Source organism: Brienomyrus brachyistius, chromosome 13 (assembly GCF_023856365.1).
Source record: "Brienomyrus brachyistius isolate T26 chromosome 13, BBRACH_0.4, whole genome shotgun sequence".
NCBI lineage: Eukaryota > Metazoa > Chordata > Actinopteri > Osteoglossiformes > Mormyridae > Brienomyrus > Brienomyrus brachyistius.
Window position 1 is genome coordinate 15,685,421 of NC_064545.1, and position 15,561 is coordinate 15,700,981.

The following is a 15,561-nucleotide window of genomic DNA, read 5'->3' on the forward strand; positions in this document are numbered from 1 at the left end:
TAAGTCATTCTGCATTTATAGTTAATGGTTATGGTGGCACTAATGGTAATATCTGGAAATATGAGGCTCTGTTATTTGAGCACTGCTGGGGTTACGCTTTGGACTTAGTCACCGTGACGCTGTTTTAGTGGTGATTTATGCAGAAGCCGGCCAGTAATCATGAACATATTACCACTTTGGGCAAGCTCTGCTCTCCACCCTGAGACGTATATATCCTTACATCGGCGGCTTCTACCAGTGCGGCTTTTCGGCTCCTTTCCTTTTGAAGCGACGTGTCCTTTGTGTGGCTCCAGTGCTCAGCTCTGCACCTCCCAAAGGCACCACTGAACCAACGTGCACTATTTTTACAGTGATTTGTGACTCCGAAGATGGAGGATCTGCTTGACATCACCAAGAACACGCTAATGTGCTGCCAAGAGAATTAAACTTGGAGAAATGGGGGGAGCAAACATGTGGTTCCTCCAAAAACCAAACATTGTTGCTAAACATACGAAACCCCAATCTTGGAACAAAACTATCAGTTACCAAAACTCATGTATTAAATCTTTTTTTAAATATTTTTATGTAGTGTGCCTTCATTTGGGTTTTTCACTTTATCCTTTTAGAGTAATTTTTTTTTGTGCTGAATGCTGCAAACATTACATATTGCTTTATGTGTAACTTTATGTATACAAACATATTTGCTAAACATTTTTCTTTTGGATTCCGATTTTACAGCTTAACGTGCAGAAGACCACATGCACAGTGAACATGTTTCATTACATGCCAGCCACAGTTTTGACTAGTAGCGTTTTTAATTTCTTGGCTGTAGTATGTAGTGACTGCACAGCAGTGTTTATGTACTGATTGGCTTGATGCTTGGGTTGAATGCAGTGTTTAGCTCTGAGCAAAGATAAAATAGTTTTGAGCAGATTGCTTGATTTTGAAAGACGAGTCAAAAGATTTGTGAGTATATTTTGAACACCGGGTTTTGTATTTCTTGTTTTGAGAAAAGATGGGAAGGTTTTAGGAAATAATCTTTTGCAATTCTTTAAAACTGTTCTGGGTTATTCTTGGTTTTTCCAAAGAGCATCTCTTCGTTAGCTGGAACGCAGTTGAACCTGTGTGCTTTGGTTGGATTATAAAAGTCTATGTTTGTTTTTTTCATTCTCTTTTTGTGATGCTTAATTGATGACCTGGAGCTTGTGACTCTATCAGTTAAACCCTGAAGCATTTCTGGTGGCATGGATGCTGTTCTGCTCTTTGACCCAGAGTGAAGCTCTGAAGGTGGGCATGATGAGTCACAGGGCCCCCGTTTGGGACCCGTTTGGGTCCCGTTCTGCTCCCCAGCGGAATGCTCACTCCATCCGTCTTGCGTTAACTCAGGATTCCCCAGATGCACCTACACGAGTTTCGGCAGTGCTGTGGCATTCATGCCTCGGGTGATGGCACGTTAATGACGTCCAGGGTTGTGCTGAAGAGAATCCTTCATACTGACGTTGTTTCGTGCGCTGAGCGCCTTTGAAGTGTGCCTTGGGTATCATTATGGCATGAGGCTGAATGGGCGCTCCGCAGGAATTCGCGGCGGCTGTTTGGTTTTGCTATCTCCTGCTCATTTCAGGTCCCTTGTCTCCATTTCGCTGTAAAATAGCTTCCAGCGGCCCTTGAGCTGTCAGCTGCCAGTCGGGACCCATACATCAGTGCCTGTGTCGGCCTCTCTGACCGCTTTGTAGGATAGCAGAGAGAATGTGTCCCACTGGAGACATGGAGGGAGGTGTGTGTTATGTCTCACTATCCATCCTCCTTTGTTTCTCTTAGGTTTCAAATTAAATGATATTTTCGCTTACATTTTGCTCTCTCTTGCTGGTCCCCGTGAGCACACCCTCTTCTCTCTGTCTATCCACATGAATGCAGCCTGTTCTCTTTCTGTCCTTGTGAACGCTGCCTTATCCTCCCTCTGTCTGTCCCTTTGAATGTGCCCTGTCCTCTGTCTGTCTGTCTCCATGAATGTGCCCTGTCCTCTCTGCCTGTCCCTATGAATGTGCCCTGTCCTCTCTGCCTGTCCCTATGAATGTGGTCTGTCCCTATGAATGTGGCCCATCCTCTCTGCCTGTCCCTATGAATGTGGTCTGTCCCTATGAATGTGGCCTGTCCTCTGTCTGTCTGTCTGTCTGTCTGTCTCCATGAATGTATCTTGTCCTCTGTCTGTCTGTCCCTGTGAATGTGTCCTGTCCTCTGTCTGTCCCTGTGAATGTGTCCTGTCCTCTCTGTCTGTCCCTGTGAATGTGCCCTGTCCTCTCTGTCTGTCCCTGTGAATGTGCCCTGTCCTCTCTGTCTGTCCCTGTGAATGTGCCCTGTCCTCTGTCTGTCTGACTCCGCAAATGTGTCTTGTCCTCTCTCTGTCTGTCCCTGTGAATGTGCCTTGTCCTCTCTCTGTCTGTCCCTGTGAATGTGGCCTGTCCTCTCTGCCTGTCCCTATGAATGTGGCCTGTCCTCTGTCTGTCTGTCTGTCTCCATGAATGTGGCTTGTCCTCTGTCTGTCTGTCTCAATGAATGTAGCTTGTCCTCTGTCTGTCTGTCCCTGTGAATGTGCCCTGTCCTCTCTGTCTGTCCCTGTGAATGTGCCCTGTCCTCTCTGTCTGTCCCTGTGAATGTGCCCTGTCCTCTCTGTCTGTCCCTGTGAATGTGCCCTGTCCTCTCTGTCTGTCTCCGTGAATGTGTCTTGTCCTCTCTGTCAGTTCATGCAAATGGGGCCTGTCCTCTCTCTGTCCCATGAATGTAGCCTATTCTTTCTCTGTCTATACCTTTGAATGTGGCCTGTCCTCTCTGTCTGTCTCCATGAATGTGGTTTGTCCTCTGTCTGTCTCCGTGAATGTGTCTTGTCTTCTCTCTGTCAGTTCATGCAAATGGGGCCTGTCCTGTCTCTGTCCCATGAATGTAACCTGTCTTTTCTCTCTCTGTTCCTGTAATCTTGACTTGTCCTCTTTCCGTCCCCATGAATGTAGCCTATTCTTATACCTTTGAATGTGGCCTGTCCTCTTTGTCTGACCCTGTAAATGTAGCCTGTCCTTTCCCTATCATTTCTCTGTCAGTCCATGTTTTCTCTGCTGGTCTATTCCAACACATTAGCTATGCTAATGGTTGTCACCTGAGGTCTTCAGTGTTTCGGATCATCTTATGGCCTGCTATAAGGACACATGAGATCATGAACTCATGGGCACACAGTGGAGAGCCCTTCAGAACAGGCGGAGTCTTGTGGGGGCGGAGGGGGGATGTCAGGCTCCTTTCGGGCTAGTGATGATCAAAAGGCTTCTTCAATCTACTTCTGTTTCTCAGTGTCAGCGCTCATGGTCAATTTGTACTTTAAGGTAATTTGCGCGCGTTATAGACCCCCTGCCTCATCGTTCTGACAATATAGGGAAGGGTGGGGGGGTTGAGATTAGTGAGGGCTCCTTAAAATCCCCCCCTAAAGAAATCCCCCCCAGCCCATAAATCGGGGTTGTTATTTGCTTGTCTGGCCAAGCTGCTAGCACACAGTTGGGGGCCAGCGAGACCCCCAGCCCCCAGCCCTATTGCCCATCTCAGTTGCCCAGCCCTTCCCCAGAATGCTTATTTTGGTACACGTTGTCTATTTGCTGCCTCGGCCGCGCCCACCCCCCATTCATCTGGAGCTCCTCATTACCTTGGGCTCAGGAAGCTTTTTATCATCTGGCTGAATGGCGGGAGCGGGGCGCCGGAGCCGGCCCGGCCCGGCCTGCTGTCCGGTTCCATTCTGCCGGGGGCCCGTCACCAGGCAACTGATTACAAAGGCCTCCTGGGTAAAACGGCTTTCATGAGCCACCACAAGGGCCAGGATTTGTCCCTTTCTTAAGCACTAATTGGAAAGAGTTTAAGCTTTAAGATTTTTTTGGGGAGGGGGGAGGGGGGACATTCATCGCATGAGGCTGACCTTGAAGGGCTGTTAAATGCAAATAATAGATGAGGAACAAAGAGCATAAACATATGAGTGCCAGGGATGACAATGGCGGCAGCGGGGAGAAGATGGAGGGCTTTCAGGCCGTCCTCTGCAGAAAACTGCTGTTTGTCTTTCCTTTCCAGTGAATGTGTGACTGGGGGGGAGCCGGGGGGGGCATGTGGATTACGAGACACCTCTGTGGATGGGCTCCCTCTGACCGCATTAATCGTTGCCCCAGTGAGCCGGTGGCTCTGAGGTGAGGCCCCCACCCCAGGCTTCCACCCCGGGCCATGTGCTTCCACAGGTCTCTGTAAGAACTGCCGTAAGCGCTGCTCCATACTGGTTTTCTGGCTATGAGCACTGAGGCTGATCCCAGTTACGGACCTACCAGCCCCTGCACTGACCGTGTTAATGTTAATTAGCACTGCACCATCGTATTAGCTTGACAGAGTAGCTTCCACAGAACCTTGTGTTTCTTTTCTTGTTCTTACCTGTGGCTGCCGGCAGGCCCATTTAGAATGTGATATGCTGTGTCATGTGACGGGGCCTCGAGTCTCCGCCCTCTTGGCTAGTGAGCGGGAGAGGCCTGTATCCGGAGCCGGGGAAAATAGGGCAAGCAGCTCTTGAGCTCAGGCCGCTCCATCTGTGAGGAGGCACTGGGCGGCAGGATTGGGAAGGGCACCGCCCTCCATGCTGCCGTTTCCATGGAAACTATGCCATGATGCTTGGATGCGTCCCCTTGCTCATTGTGGTCAGGGAACACCAGTGGTCACTGTGGTTGTTATGATTAGATGCAATGGGCTCACTGTGGTCAGGGGGCCCCAGTGCTCAGTGTGGTCAGGGGGCCCCGGTGCTCAGTGTGGTCAGGTGGCCCCAGTGCTCAGTGTGGTCAGGGGGCCCCAGTGCTCAGTGTGGTCAGGGGGCCCCAGTGCTCAGTGTGGTCAGGGGGCCCCAGTGCTCAGTGTGGTTGTTATGATTAGATGCAATGGGCTCACTGTGGTCAGGGGGCCCCGGTGCTCAGTGTGGTCAGGTGGCCCCGGTGCTCAGTGTGGTCAGGGTGCCCCGGTGCTCAGTGTGGTCAGGGGGCCCCAGTGCTCAGTGTGGTTGTTATGATTAGATGCAATGGGCTCACTGTGGTCAGGGGGCCCCGGTGCTCAGTGTGGTCAGGTGGCCCCGGTGCTCAGTGTGGTCGGGTGGCCCCGGTGCTCAGTGTGGTCAGGTGGCCCCGGTGCTCAGTGTGGTCAGGGTGACCCGGTGCTCAATGGCTGTGGAAGGTGGCTGTGGTGAGCTCTTGCCTTTCTTCCTTTAGCAGAGATTAAAATTCCTGCCTAAAAGTCTTCATGAGCAGCCTTTCCACTGTGGGGGTGGGGGCTTACTCAGATAATTAACCTCCGTCCACATTTCTCTGGTCGGCTTCTCCTGTCTGAAAAGAGGGGGCTTCCTGTTGGGGGGGGGGGGTTGGCGTCCTGTTGGGGAAATGTCTAAGTCCTGGAGGTGAAAGGTGATTCAGCTCCTGCTGTTTGTGTGTGGCGGGAGCGCTGTGTGTGTGTGTGTGTGTGTGTGTGTGTGTGTGTGTACAGGCCAGTTGGTTCATACATGAGACCCAATGAAGCCCAACGAGGGCTCCTCGACAGGCTGACGGCATCGCAGCCATCCCTGCTGTGGGCGGAGCCAGTGCTGATTCGCTGCTTTGCTTCTCTTCGTCCAGATGGCCGGCCGGCTCTGCTCTCCTGACAGGGCTGCCTGACTTGCTGTTGGAGGCTCTCTTTTGTTGCGCCTCTTCCTGGGCCTTCCCGAGGTCTTTGTCCTCCCTTTTCACCCCTCCGCCCCTCTGTGTGCCGACTCAGACGGCCGTGAGGCCGGTGGGGGTGGTGGGAGAGAATGGGGGGTTGGGAAAGCGTGACCTCTGGGAGCGCATTGGGGCAGAATGTCCCGCCCCCTCCCCACAGCCACCCTCCCCTCATCCTCTGCCCTGCCCCCAGTCCTAGTTGTGACCTTGGTTGAGACTTTGGGGTCTCCAGACCGCACATCTGCCAGCTGGCCTCGTAGCCAAACGTGCAGCCAGACACACGCGCAGTGTGTGCGTGTGTGTGATTCCCGTCCTGCCTCATGGTGGCAGCTGAGCTCCTTGCACCGTTCTTATTTTGTTACGATAGACTTTAAGCTGTCCTGGGCCTGCCTGATGGGTTTGAACAGGCCCCAAACCTCCAACTAGACTGCAGCTTGGCCCTGAGCTCCTCCACGCATTTGCCTCAGTTCTGGTGATGGCAGCAAAAGTTGCCTCTGCAGTGCAGGCCCCGCTGTCTTGGAGGCGTGTCTCCGTGGGGACCTGAAGCCACCATACCACCTCTGTGTCACCTTTTATATCCCGCCGGTCTCACTGGCTGTTCTCGGTGTTTAATCAGCACGGTTTCTGTCAGCATCTGTTCAGAATGAATCTCAGCATATAAAACACACTTAGAAAACTGTAAAAGTGGGAGATGTTGCTGTTGGCAATCTTCACGTTCATTAGTAATCCTGGGCGAGTGGGTGGGGGGGGGGGGGGCGCTGTGCTGCCTTGTCATGAGCATGGCAGCAGGTCAGGTGGGGCATTGCACCCCTCTTTGACCACAGACTGCTCTGGAATTCTTGGCAAATGCCGCTAGTGTTGGAGGTTAATTGTCATCCCCTGATGATAGGGATGGGGTGGACTGATATTGTTATGGGGGGGCTGGGTCCTGCTGCCCATGTACCCCCCCACCTCCTGGCCTGTCTTCAGCCCCCGCGTTTGGGGGTTTCTGTCACCAGCCACACCCTGCCTGGTATGCCCGCCCTGCCTGTTGCTATGGTGAACTGGCATGGCCAGGAGAGTCTGCCCCAAAATGCCCCCTGTCCCAGCAGCCATGGGCAGCTGTGAAATTGATAAAGAAACCATGTGGTGCAGATAGGAATGGCTGAGGGCAAGTAGTGCGGAATGGGAGGCATGGTACTTCCCACTGCCAGCACAGACAGCCTGACACCCACCTGGACCACTGCCTTAACTCCCTGCGTGCTGGATGAAAGGGAGAAAATGGGAGGGGTTTTAATATTTTAAAACATTTTAAAATAGTGCGCAAACTAGAATGGTACCTGGAAGCTTCTGAAAAACACAGAATCAGCTGTGAGAATAAGTGATTTTATCTGCCTTTGATTTTAAATGCTGTTGTCATGATTTTATCATATATAGGTATATGAATATCTTGATAATGTGAGTTTGCAGGCTGAAACAGGCTCTGGGGGGGGGCGCTTTTGGGAAAGCTGGCTGTGCCTCGGTGTGGGATCGGTGATGAATGTGTCTGAAGTTCGGGAAACGCAGAGCTGCTGGATGGACCGGGTGCATGTAGCGTGCGCACACCTGCCCCCCAGGCAGGAGGCACGGGAAATGGGGAGGGGCTTTTGCACACTATGTTTGTCTGTGCAGTGCATGACCACCTGGAGAACAGCCCTTAGCCATTAAAAAAATGTAGTTGCAGATGTATGAGAGAGTATGGTTCAGCTGAGCTGAAATGCCAAGATGTGGTCAGTCCAATGAACCCAGGCTGGTCAGTCCACTGAACCCAGGCTGGTCAGTCTGTTGAAATGCCTGTGTGTGGGGTGTGAATGACCTGCAGTGTTTCAACTCCCTGCTCATTAACTAAACTGGAACCATGAATTACATGCGTCACTTTAGATTAAAGCATTTGTTGGTCGACTGAATCATAATAACACTTGCCACAGGCATCCCTGCAGTAATGGACAATTTGCCGGGTTGTTAATGCCGCTGGCCCCCAGGGGTCGCTCTTTCTCACGTGTCTCATCTGCTCCCCCGTACAGACGAGCAGATGAGCGTCCCGCTCTCCTTCCGGTACTGTCCCGCCTCCCGCTTTCCCGCTCTCCTTGCAGTGCCGTCCTGCCTCCCGCTTTCCCGATGTCCTTGCAGTGCCATCCTGCCTCCCGCTTTCCCGATGTCCTTGCAGTGCCGTCCCGCCTCCCGCTTTCCCGCTCTCCTTGCAGTGCCATCTTGCCTCCCGCTTTCCCGATGTCCTTGCAGTGTCATCCTGCCTTCCGCTTTCCCGATATCCTTGCAGTGCCATCCTGCCTCCCGCTTTCTCGATGTCCTTGCAGTGCCATCCTGCCTCCCGCTTTCTCGATGTCCTTGCAGTGCCGTCCTGCCTCCCGCTTTCCCGATGTCCCAGCAGTGTCGTCCCGCCTCCCGCTTTCCCGATGTCCTTGCAGTGCCGTCCCGCCTCCCGCTTTCCCGATGTCCTTGCAGTGCCGTCCCGCCTCCCGCTTTCCCGATGTCCTTGCAGTGCCGTCCCGCCTCCCGCTTTCCCACTCTCCTTGCAGTGCCATCTTGCCTCCCACTTTCCCGATGTCCTTGCAGTGCCATCCTGCCTCCCGGTTTCCCGATGTCCTTGCAGTGCTGTCCCGCCTCCCGCTTTCCCACTCTCCTTGCAGTGCCTTCCTGCCTCCCGCTTTCCCACTCTCCTTGCAGTGCCGTCTCGCCTCCCGCTTTCCCACTCTCCTTGCAGTGCCATCCCGCCTCCTGCTTTCCCGATTTCCTTGCAGTGCCGTCCCGCCTCCCTCGGTCCCGCTCTCCTGCGGTTATCCATCCTCTGCTGTACTGCAGGACCATCCAAGTGCTGATCGTTCATTGCAGGAATGTGAGCCCTCTGCCTCTACTACAGATTACGGTGGCCTAAGGCATGCCTGTTTTCTCTTTGCTCTTTCTGTCTTGTTTTTGTTTTACATGCTGTTACTCAGTATCGCTTGTAGAGCATCGCCACTTCAGGCATGGATGCTGATCGCTGGACCACTACTCTACTCCGAGCCAAATCGTCCGCACGTGTGATCTCAGTAGTGTCTGTCACTGAGGCTTCCTTGCCCAGGATGGTTCTGCAAGGCCCCTTGTAGGCTTATTTTAGGATTTGCACGCTGAGAGTACAGAGAGTTGTGACTCATCAGCCAAGGAGTTTCAAGGACAGTGGCAGCGTGTAACGAAACTATGGGAAAATTACATTGGGGTCCTGAAATGGGGAGGGGGGTTGAAAGCATTAGGTTAAAGTTTATTTTTATGTGTATTAACGTGAGTGATGATGGGACACACCTGTGCATTCATGTACAGAGGATATCCATCAGACCTGTGTGTTCATGTACAGAGGATATCCATCAGACCTGTGTGTTCATGTACAGAGGATATCCATCAGACCTGTGTGTTTATGTACAGAGGATATCCATCGGACCTGTGCGTTCATGTACAGAGGATATCCATCAGACCTGTGCGTTCATGTACAGAGGATATCCATCGGACCTGTGTGTTCATGTACAGAGGATATCCATCGGACCTGTGCGTTCATGTACAGAGGATATCCATGGGACCTGTGTGTTCATGTACAGAGGATATCCATCGGACCTGTGCGTTCATGTACAGAGGATATCCATCGGACCTGTGCGTTCATGTACAGAGGATATCCATCGGACCTGTGCGTTCATGTACAGAGGATATCCATCGGACCTGTGCGTTCATGTACAGAGGATATCCATCGGACCTGTGCGTTCATGTACAGAGGATATCCATGGGACCTGTGTGTTCATGTACAGAGGATATCCATCGGACCTGTGTGTTCATGTACAGAGGATATCCATGGGACCTGTGTGTTCATGTACAGAGGATATCCATCGGACCTGTGTGTTCATGTACAGAGGATATCCATCGGACCTGTGTGTTCATGTACAGAGGATATCCACTTTCCTTATCCTTATGCTGGAGCACTGTCTCATGTTCCACACAGAAGTTGCAGCTATATTGTCTAGTGCCAGGGTGCTTGTTTTAAACACTGAGCCACTCTGTCCACAGCCCTCGTGACATAGACTAATAATCAATCTGACACAAGCGAATCCCCACTATCCAGACCTGCAGTGTCTGTGTGTGTGTGTCTGAATCTGTGTCTGTGTGTGTGGGTCAGATATACACAACATTTTGCAATTTTACACAACATTTTTGGACTAAATGTCCCCACAGTATGATAAAACCCTTATTTTGACATTGTGGGGACCAGTTTTATAAAAATCTGTGACTGCAATCAAAAAACTCAAAATGCCAAAAGACTTGCATTTTGTTTGTTTACTTATGGTTAAGGTCGTTTTTGCTGGGATTAGAGTTTTGTCCATAGATATGAATGAATGGTCCCTACAAAGGTTTAAGTACAAGTTTGCCTGTGTGTGTGTCTGTGTGTGTTTCTCTGACATGCTCTTTGGGGAGGGGACTGGGTGTCATCAGCCCTATTGGGTGTCCGCTGCAGATGCTCACACTCGCTCACGTTCATTGCTGACAAAAAGGTGTCTTCCCTGAGTGACATCACTGGGCGGCTTGGGCCATGGGAAGTGGACTGAATGCATGCTATGAGTCATTCCTGCATGTTAACTCCATGGTGTTGGACGCGTGTCTCTGTTCTGGTCTGGAGGGTGTGGAGCAGCAGCATAATCCTGGCTGTGACACTAGGAGCCTCTATACGGCTGCCGTGCGGCTTGCCATCCCCCAACCCCCCTCCCACCCCCCATATGAAACTCCCTGCTCTGCTGGGAGCTCATTCTCAGAACAGGTAGGGCAGCCAGCACAGGGCAGCTAGCACAGGGCAGCCAGCACAGGGAAGCTAGCACAGGGCAGGAAGGACATCATACCACAAAGCAGGTAGCGCAAGGCCACTAGCACAGGGCAGCCAGCTCATGGCAGGTAGCACAGAGTAACTTGCAGTGCTGAAAAGTGCCCCGTAGTGTCTTCTATTGGATACAAATGGAGGGATCTTACTTCCCACCTCCATGTTTTTTTCTCCCCTTCATGCCCCTACTGTCAAACTGCTTCCTGTCATGTGACAGCCATGTGACTCCTCCCCCACTCCTGCCTCCCCCCCCCCCCCCCCCCCAGCGATGGCTGAGTTCCATGTGCAGCCCCAACCGGTGAGAGCCGAGGAGGCCGGCATGGCGCGATTCCAGTGCCAGGTCCGCGGGCTTCCGGAACCCCTCATCAGCTGGGAGAAGGACGGCCGGCCAGTGGACACCCAGGATGGGAGGTAAGACCCCTCTGTGGTTTCTCGCGTCTGTGAGACGTGCCTGTGGCTGATTGGTCAGTCGGGCCTGATGACATGCCCTCTCTCGACCTGACACCACAGGTACACGCTGCTGCCTACGGGGGTGCTGCAGATCGGCGGGCTCAGCCTGGATGACAGTGGCGTGTACCACTGCGTGGCTCACAACAGCGCCGGCGTCAGGCGCAGTGCAGGGGCCCGGCTCGCTGTCACAGGTGGGGCCCCCAGCCAGCTCCGCCGCACGTCCTCTGCTTTTACCGCGACCGTGTCAGCCTGAGTCATCTCCACCCCTCCAGGCTCCAAGGCTTCCGTCTACAAGGAACCCACGATTGTGGTGGGTCCAGAGAATCTCACCCTCACGGTTCACCAGACTGCCATCTTGGAGTGCGTGGCTACCGGCTACCCGCAGCCCATCGTGTCCTGGAGCAGGCTGGGTAAGAGTGCCGCCACACGTGGGGCTGGGGCTGTCGCAGCACGCCAGGACCTTCCCTGATGCTAAGGTGTCCTGCTCGGTCATTTCTGACTTTGGAACTTGAAATGATTCATTGTGGGCCGTGTGAGATGTGGGGAATGTGCACGTGGGGGCCAGCCTGTTTCTGCACATGTTTAGGGCCTTTTGTCAGGAGCCATGAGAAGCCCCTGCGGAGCCACTAATCCCGGAAGGGCAGCCGCCATTGGCCGCTGTCTTCGCCGTGCCCGTCGCCATGGCGGGGGCCCGTGCGGCCTCAGGAATGCAGGCGGTGTGGTTAAACGGTGCCCCCTGCTGGCCTTCTGTGTCGTGCTTAATGGCCCTCAGATGTCGTCTCTGCGGTAACTGGCCGCCACCGAGGATGCCGGCCGCATAATGCCTGGCCAGACGTAGCCCCCCCATCAGCGCCAGGACACGGCGCCATCTGCTGGCCGAGGGCCCCTTCTCGGTGCACCTGTGTCACGTCAGCTCATGGGATTATGATGCTTAAATTCAACCAAGAAAATGGAAAATTAAATATTAGTAGCATTTCTTAGGATAAAAGGGTTGTCTGTTACGCAACTGAGAGCCTCTCGTGTCTGCTCTGCTCCCCCGCCAAGCGAGAGCCCTCTCACCCCCCGTGTTTATGACCCTGTCGTGTTAACGGCACAGTATGAAATAGCCTGTGGGATAATGGAGCCCATTAGGCTGGAAGGGGGGGTGCTAGGCATTTTACTGGGACAGGAGTGGGCATGCTGGTGGGGGGAGGGGCATGGGGGGGCTTGCCGTGGCCATTTGTCTTGAGATGCCTGAACGTTCCGGGGATCCTTTGAAAGGCTCTTTACGACACATATGTCTTTCTGTCCCTGGCACAAATAAATGGAGCAGAATAGCCTGAGATTACTGCTGCAAGGAAGATGGAGTGCAGAGTTACTGTGTGTGTGTGTGTTTGTGCATGTGTGTGCACGCACGAGTTGTGTGTGTGCATGCACGTATCTGCCAGTGTGTGATTAAGGCGAGGACCCTCAGCTTGGGGTTCGGCTTTTCGTTAACAGCTCACAGGTAGCTGAGGACCCTCAGCTTGGGGTTCGGCTTTTTGTTAACAGCTCTCAAGTAGCTGAGGACGCTCAGCTTGGGGTTCGGCTTTTTGTTAACAGCTCTCAAGTAGCTGAGGACGCTCAGCTTGGGGTTCGGCTTTTCGTTAACAGCCCGTATGTAGCTGAGGACCCTTAGCTGGCTTTGCTCTTTACTCTTGAGGACTTCAGGTTCCTGCAAATATCTTTACACCTTTCCTCCTTCCACCCTCATTGTTTCCACATTTTGAGAATGGTGAAGATGTTCATACCCCCTATAACCCACCTCCCCCACTGCTATTCAGCCCCCCCCCCCAGAAATCATGAATCTGCTTCTGAGTAACGCAGCACAGCGCTGGTGTTTTAGCTCAAAGTTAGCGATGCTCCTGGATGTAACGTTTGAGCCAGTTCCAGGCCCCACCACCCCCCCGGCCGATGCCCTTGCCCCGATTGGCCGTCCTTGGGTTAAGCCAACGTCCAGCAGCCTGTGATGGGTGATTGATGGGAATTCTGGGCCGCATTTAGAGAGACGACTTCTTATTTCGTTTTCATGTTACCATTCTGAGCTCACAGCAAATTTTTGTTGTCAGAAAAGGGTTGTATGTTTTTTGTCCACGTGTTTGTTTTAGCGCCACATGCACACACATACGCACATGCAGACATGCACACGCATTCACGTGCACGCACATGGACACACATACGCACATGCAGACATACGCACATGCACACACATACGCACATGCACACACATACGCACATGCAGACGTGCACACGCATTCACGTGCACGCACATGGACACACATACGCATATGCAGACATACGCACATGCACACACATACGCACATGCACACACATACGCACATGCAGACATGCACACGCATTCACGTGCACACACATGCACACACATACGCACATGCAGACATACGCACATGCACACACATACGCACATGCAGACATACGCACATGCACACACATACGCACATGCAGACGTGCACATGCAGGCACATACAGACCTGTCATCTACCTCTGTTTGTTTTAGCCATCTCCCAGCACACAGTGGCAATAGGCTTATTCTTCACTGTCACTGAGTGCCACTGGCTGTCCTGCTGCGGGGCCCTGGGATATACTGTCTGTCCTCAGCGTCCCTCACTATGGCCACACACCTCACCTCGACGTGCGTCCTGGCTGCTCCCTTCGCTCCCCTGCACTCACGGGGGGCGGGGGGGCACCCCCTACCTGATGCGTACTCTCTCTGTGCAGTTGGAATCACTGAATCATCACAAACAGACACATTCGAGATTCAGGCCATTTATATTGTTTACTCTTGCAGATGCTGCAAAAAGGGAAATCGAAACAGAAAACAATAGCACAGTATCCGTTAGAAATATCAAGCGAAGAGAAAGATCAGTAAGTATGTAGTTACCGATGTGAAAGTGGCAGAGGGTGGTAGACGTTGATGCTTCTGGTCTCCTGGCCCTGGAGTCTGGGTGCTCTGGTATTAATGCTCTGGCACAACCTGGCAGACGTGCCGAGAGTGAGGTTTGTTCCGTAATCCTTAACGTTAGGTGGGAAAAATGCCCCCCCCCCTCCAGGTGAGTAACCTTCTTGCCCTTAGTGTGTGCTGTGGGGGTATGTGTCACATCCCAGATGGCATCCCAGCCTGCATGTTCCCCAGCCCTCTCCTCCTGTGCCGCTTCGGATGAGATCCAAGCTCTGCGACGTGGACGCTGGTCTGGATCATGTGCTGGCTGATTCTCTATCTTTCTCTTGCACCAGATGGCCGCCCAATCGGGGTAGAGGGGATCCAGGTGCTGGGTAATGGGAATCTGATGATCTCCGATGTTGGGGTGCAGCACTCTGGAATCTACGTCTGCGCAGCCAACAAGCCCGGGACACGTGTGCGGAGGACTGCGCAGGGCCGGCTAGTGGTGCGAGGTGAGTGAAGGCATGGGGGCGCCAGGCCAGACGGGCTTCCTGTCAAAAGAGCTACAAGTCACTGTCAGAGTGAGAAAGCGCTGCTGCTGATTGGATAAGGGCAGCCTTGCCTTTCACTTCAGCCTAGCCCAGCTGAGGTCGGTATTTAATTTAATCCCCTGTCCTTCTTGGGGGGGGGGGGGGGGGGGGGATTGCTTTAGAATCCCACGGTTCAGGATGGCAAAGCATGCATGCATTCAGCATGGCCCACAGCACTCTAGTTTGGCGTCGGGGATGGGAATAGGGGATTGGAGACCGGCGTGCTGCGGGATGCCAGATGGCAAGCGAGGAAACCTCGGCACACTCCGTGCGGAGGAGGGAGGAGGAGAGACGACGGCCAGGATGAGGCAAGGAGGAGGGAGGAGCCATCAGGCTCAGCATGACGTCGCTCGTTAATTAGTGATCCTTCACAAAATGGGGCCCTTTTCCTAGCTATGTCGTTTTTTTCCTAAATGCTTTAGCATCTTAACATTTAGCATCCAAAGTTTGGAACATCAGGTGGAAGAGAGAATCTGAGAGCAAGGGGAGAGAACCGGAGTGAGGAAAAGGGAGGAAGGAGAGGGCGGGAGACGCGAGCGATGAGGGAGCGCGCCCCATGACCTCCGCGCCGCATTCGAGGGCCGTGTGAGCATCGGGGCTCGGAGCAGGAAGGAGAGGAATGGCAGCCCATCGGGGGTGGGGGGGGGTCTGAGCGTGGCAGTGACAGATGGAGTGCTGGGGGGTCACGACGCAGGGGGCAAGCAAGTGTGTGAGAGGAGGCGCAGTGGCCTTAAGAAGTGGGCGTGCAGTTGAGGGAGCCCAGGGCGGCCATCCGCGCTACAGGCCGCCGAGGCACGGAGAAGGCGGCGTCGTTATGGCGATGCTTATCGCCACGCTAATTGAAATGGGGATCGTAAATTTCCATCAGAATGAAAGACTGTCCGCCAGAGCGGCAGCAGAGTATTGGATTACCCAGAGTTCCTGGGAGGGAGCTCCCAGCGACCCGTAACAGAGTGTGACTCGGACAAAGCCGTGATTCATGCTGAAGTAGGGGCCGGCTAATCCCCCCCC

The 15,561-nt window shown here is 53.3% G+C and overlaps 1 protein-coding gene across 4 annotated transcripts in view; it reads left to right on the forward strand.

Moving 5' to 3' along the window:
* LOC125705978 (immunoglobulin superfamily DCC subclass member 3-like) overlaps positions 1-15,561 on the forward strand; it is a 36,784-nt gene that overhangs the window by 8,883 nt on the left and 12,340 nt on the right. For all 4 annotated transcript variants that reach the window (XR_007381809.1, XM_048972387.1, XM_048972389.1 and 1 more), the window contains 4 exons: positions 10,857-11,001; positions 11,101-11,231; positions 11,313-11,450; positions 14,314-14,472. Coding sequence is in view for 3 of the 4 variants with exons in the window: in XM_048972387.1 (XP_048828344.1) it covers positions 10,857-11,001; positions 11,101-11,231; positions 11,313-11,450; positions 14,314-14,472 (573 nt within the window). In the remaining variant the exon portion in view is untranslated. The remainder of the gene's footprint in view (positions 1-10,856; positions 11,002-11,100; positions 11,232-11,312; positions 11,451-14,313; positions 14,473-15,561) is intronic.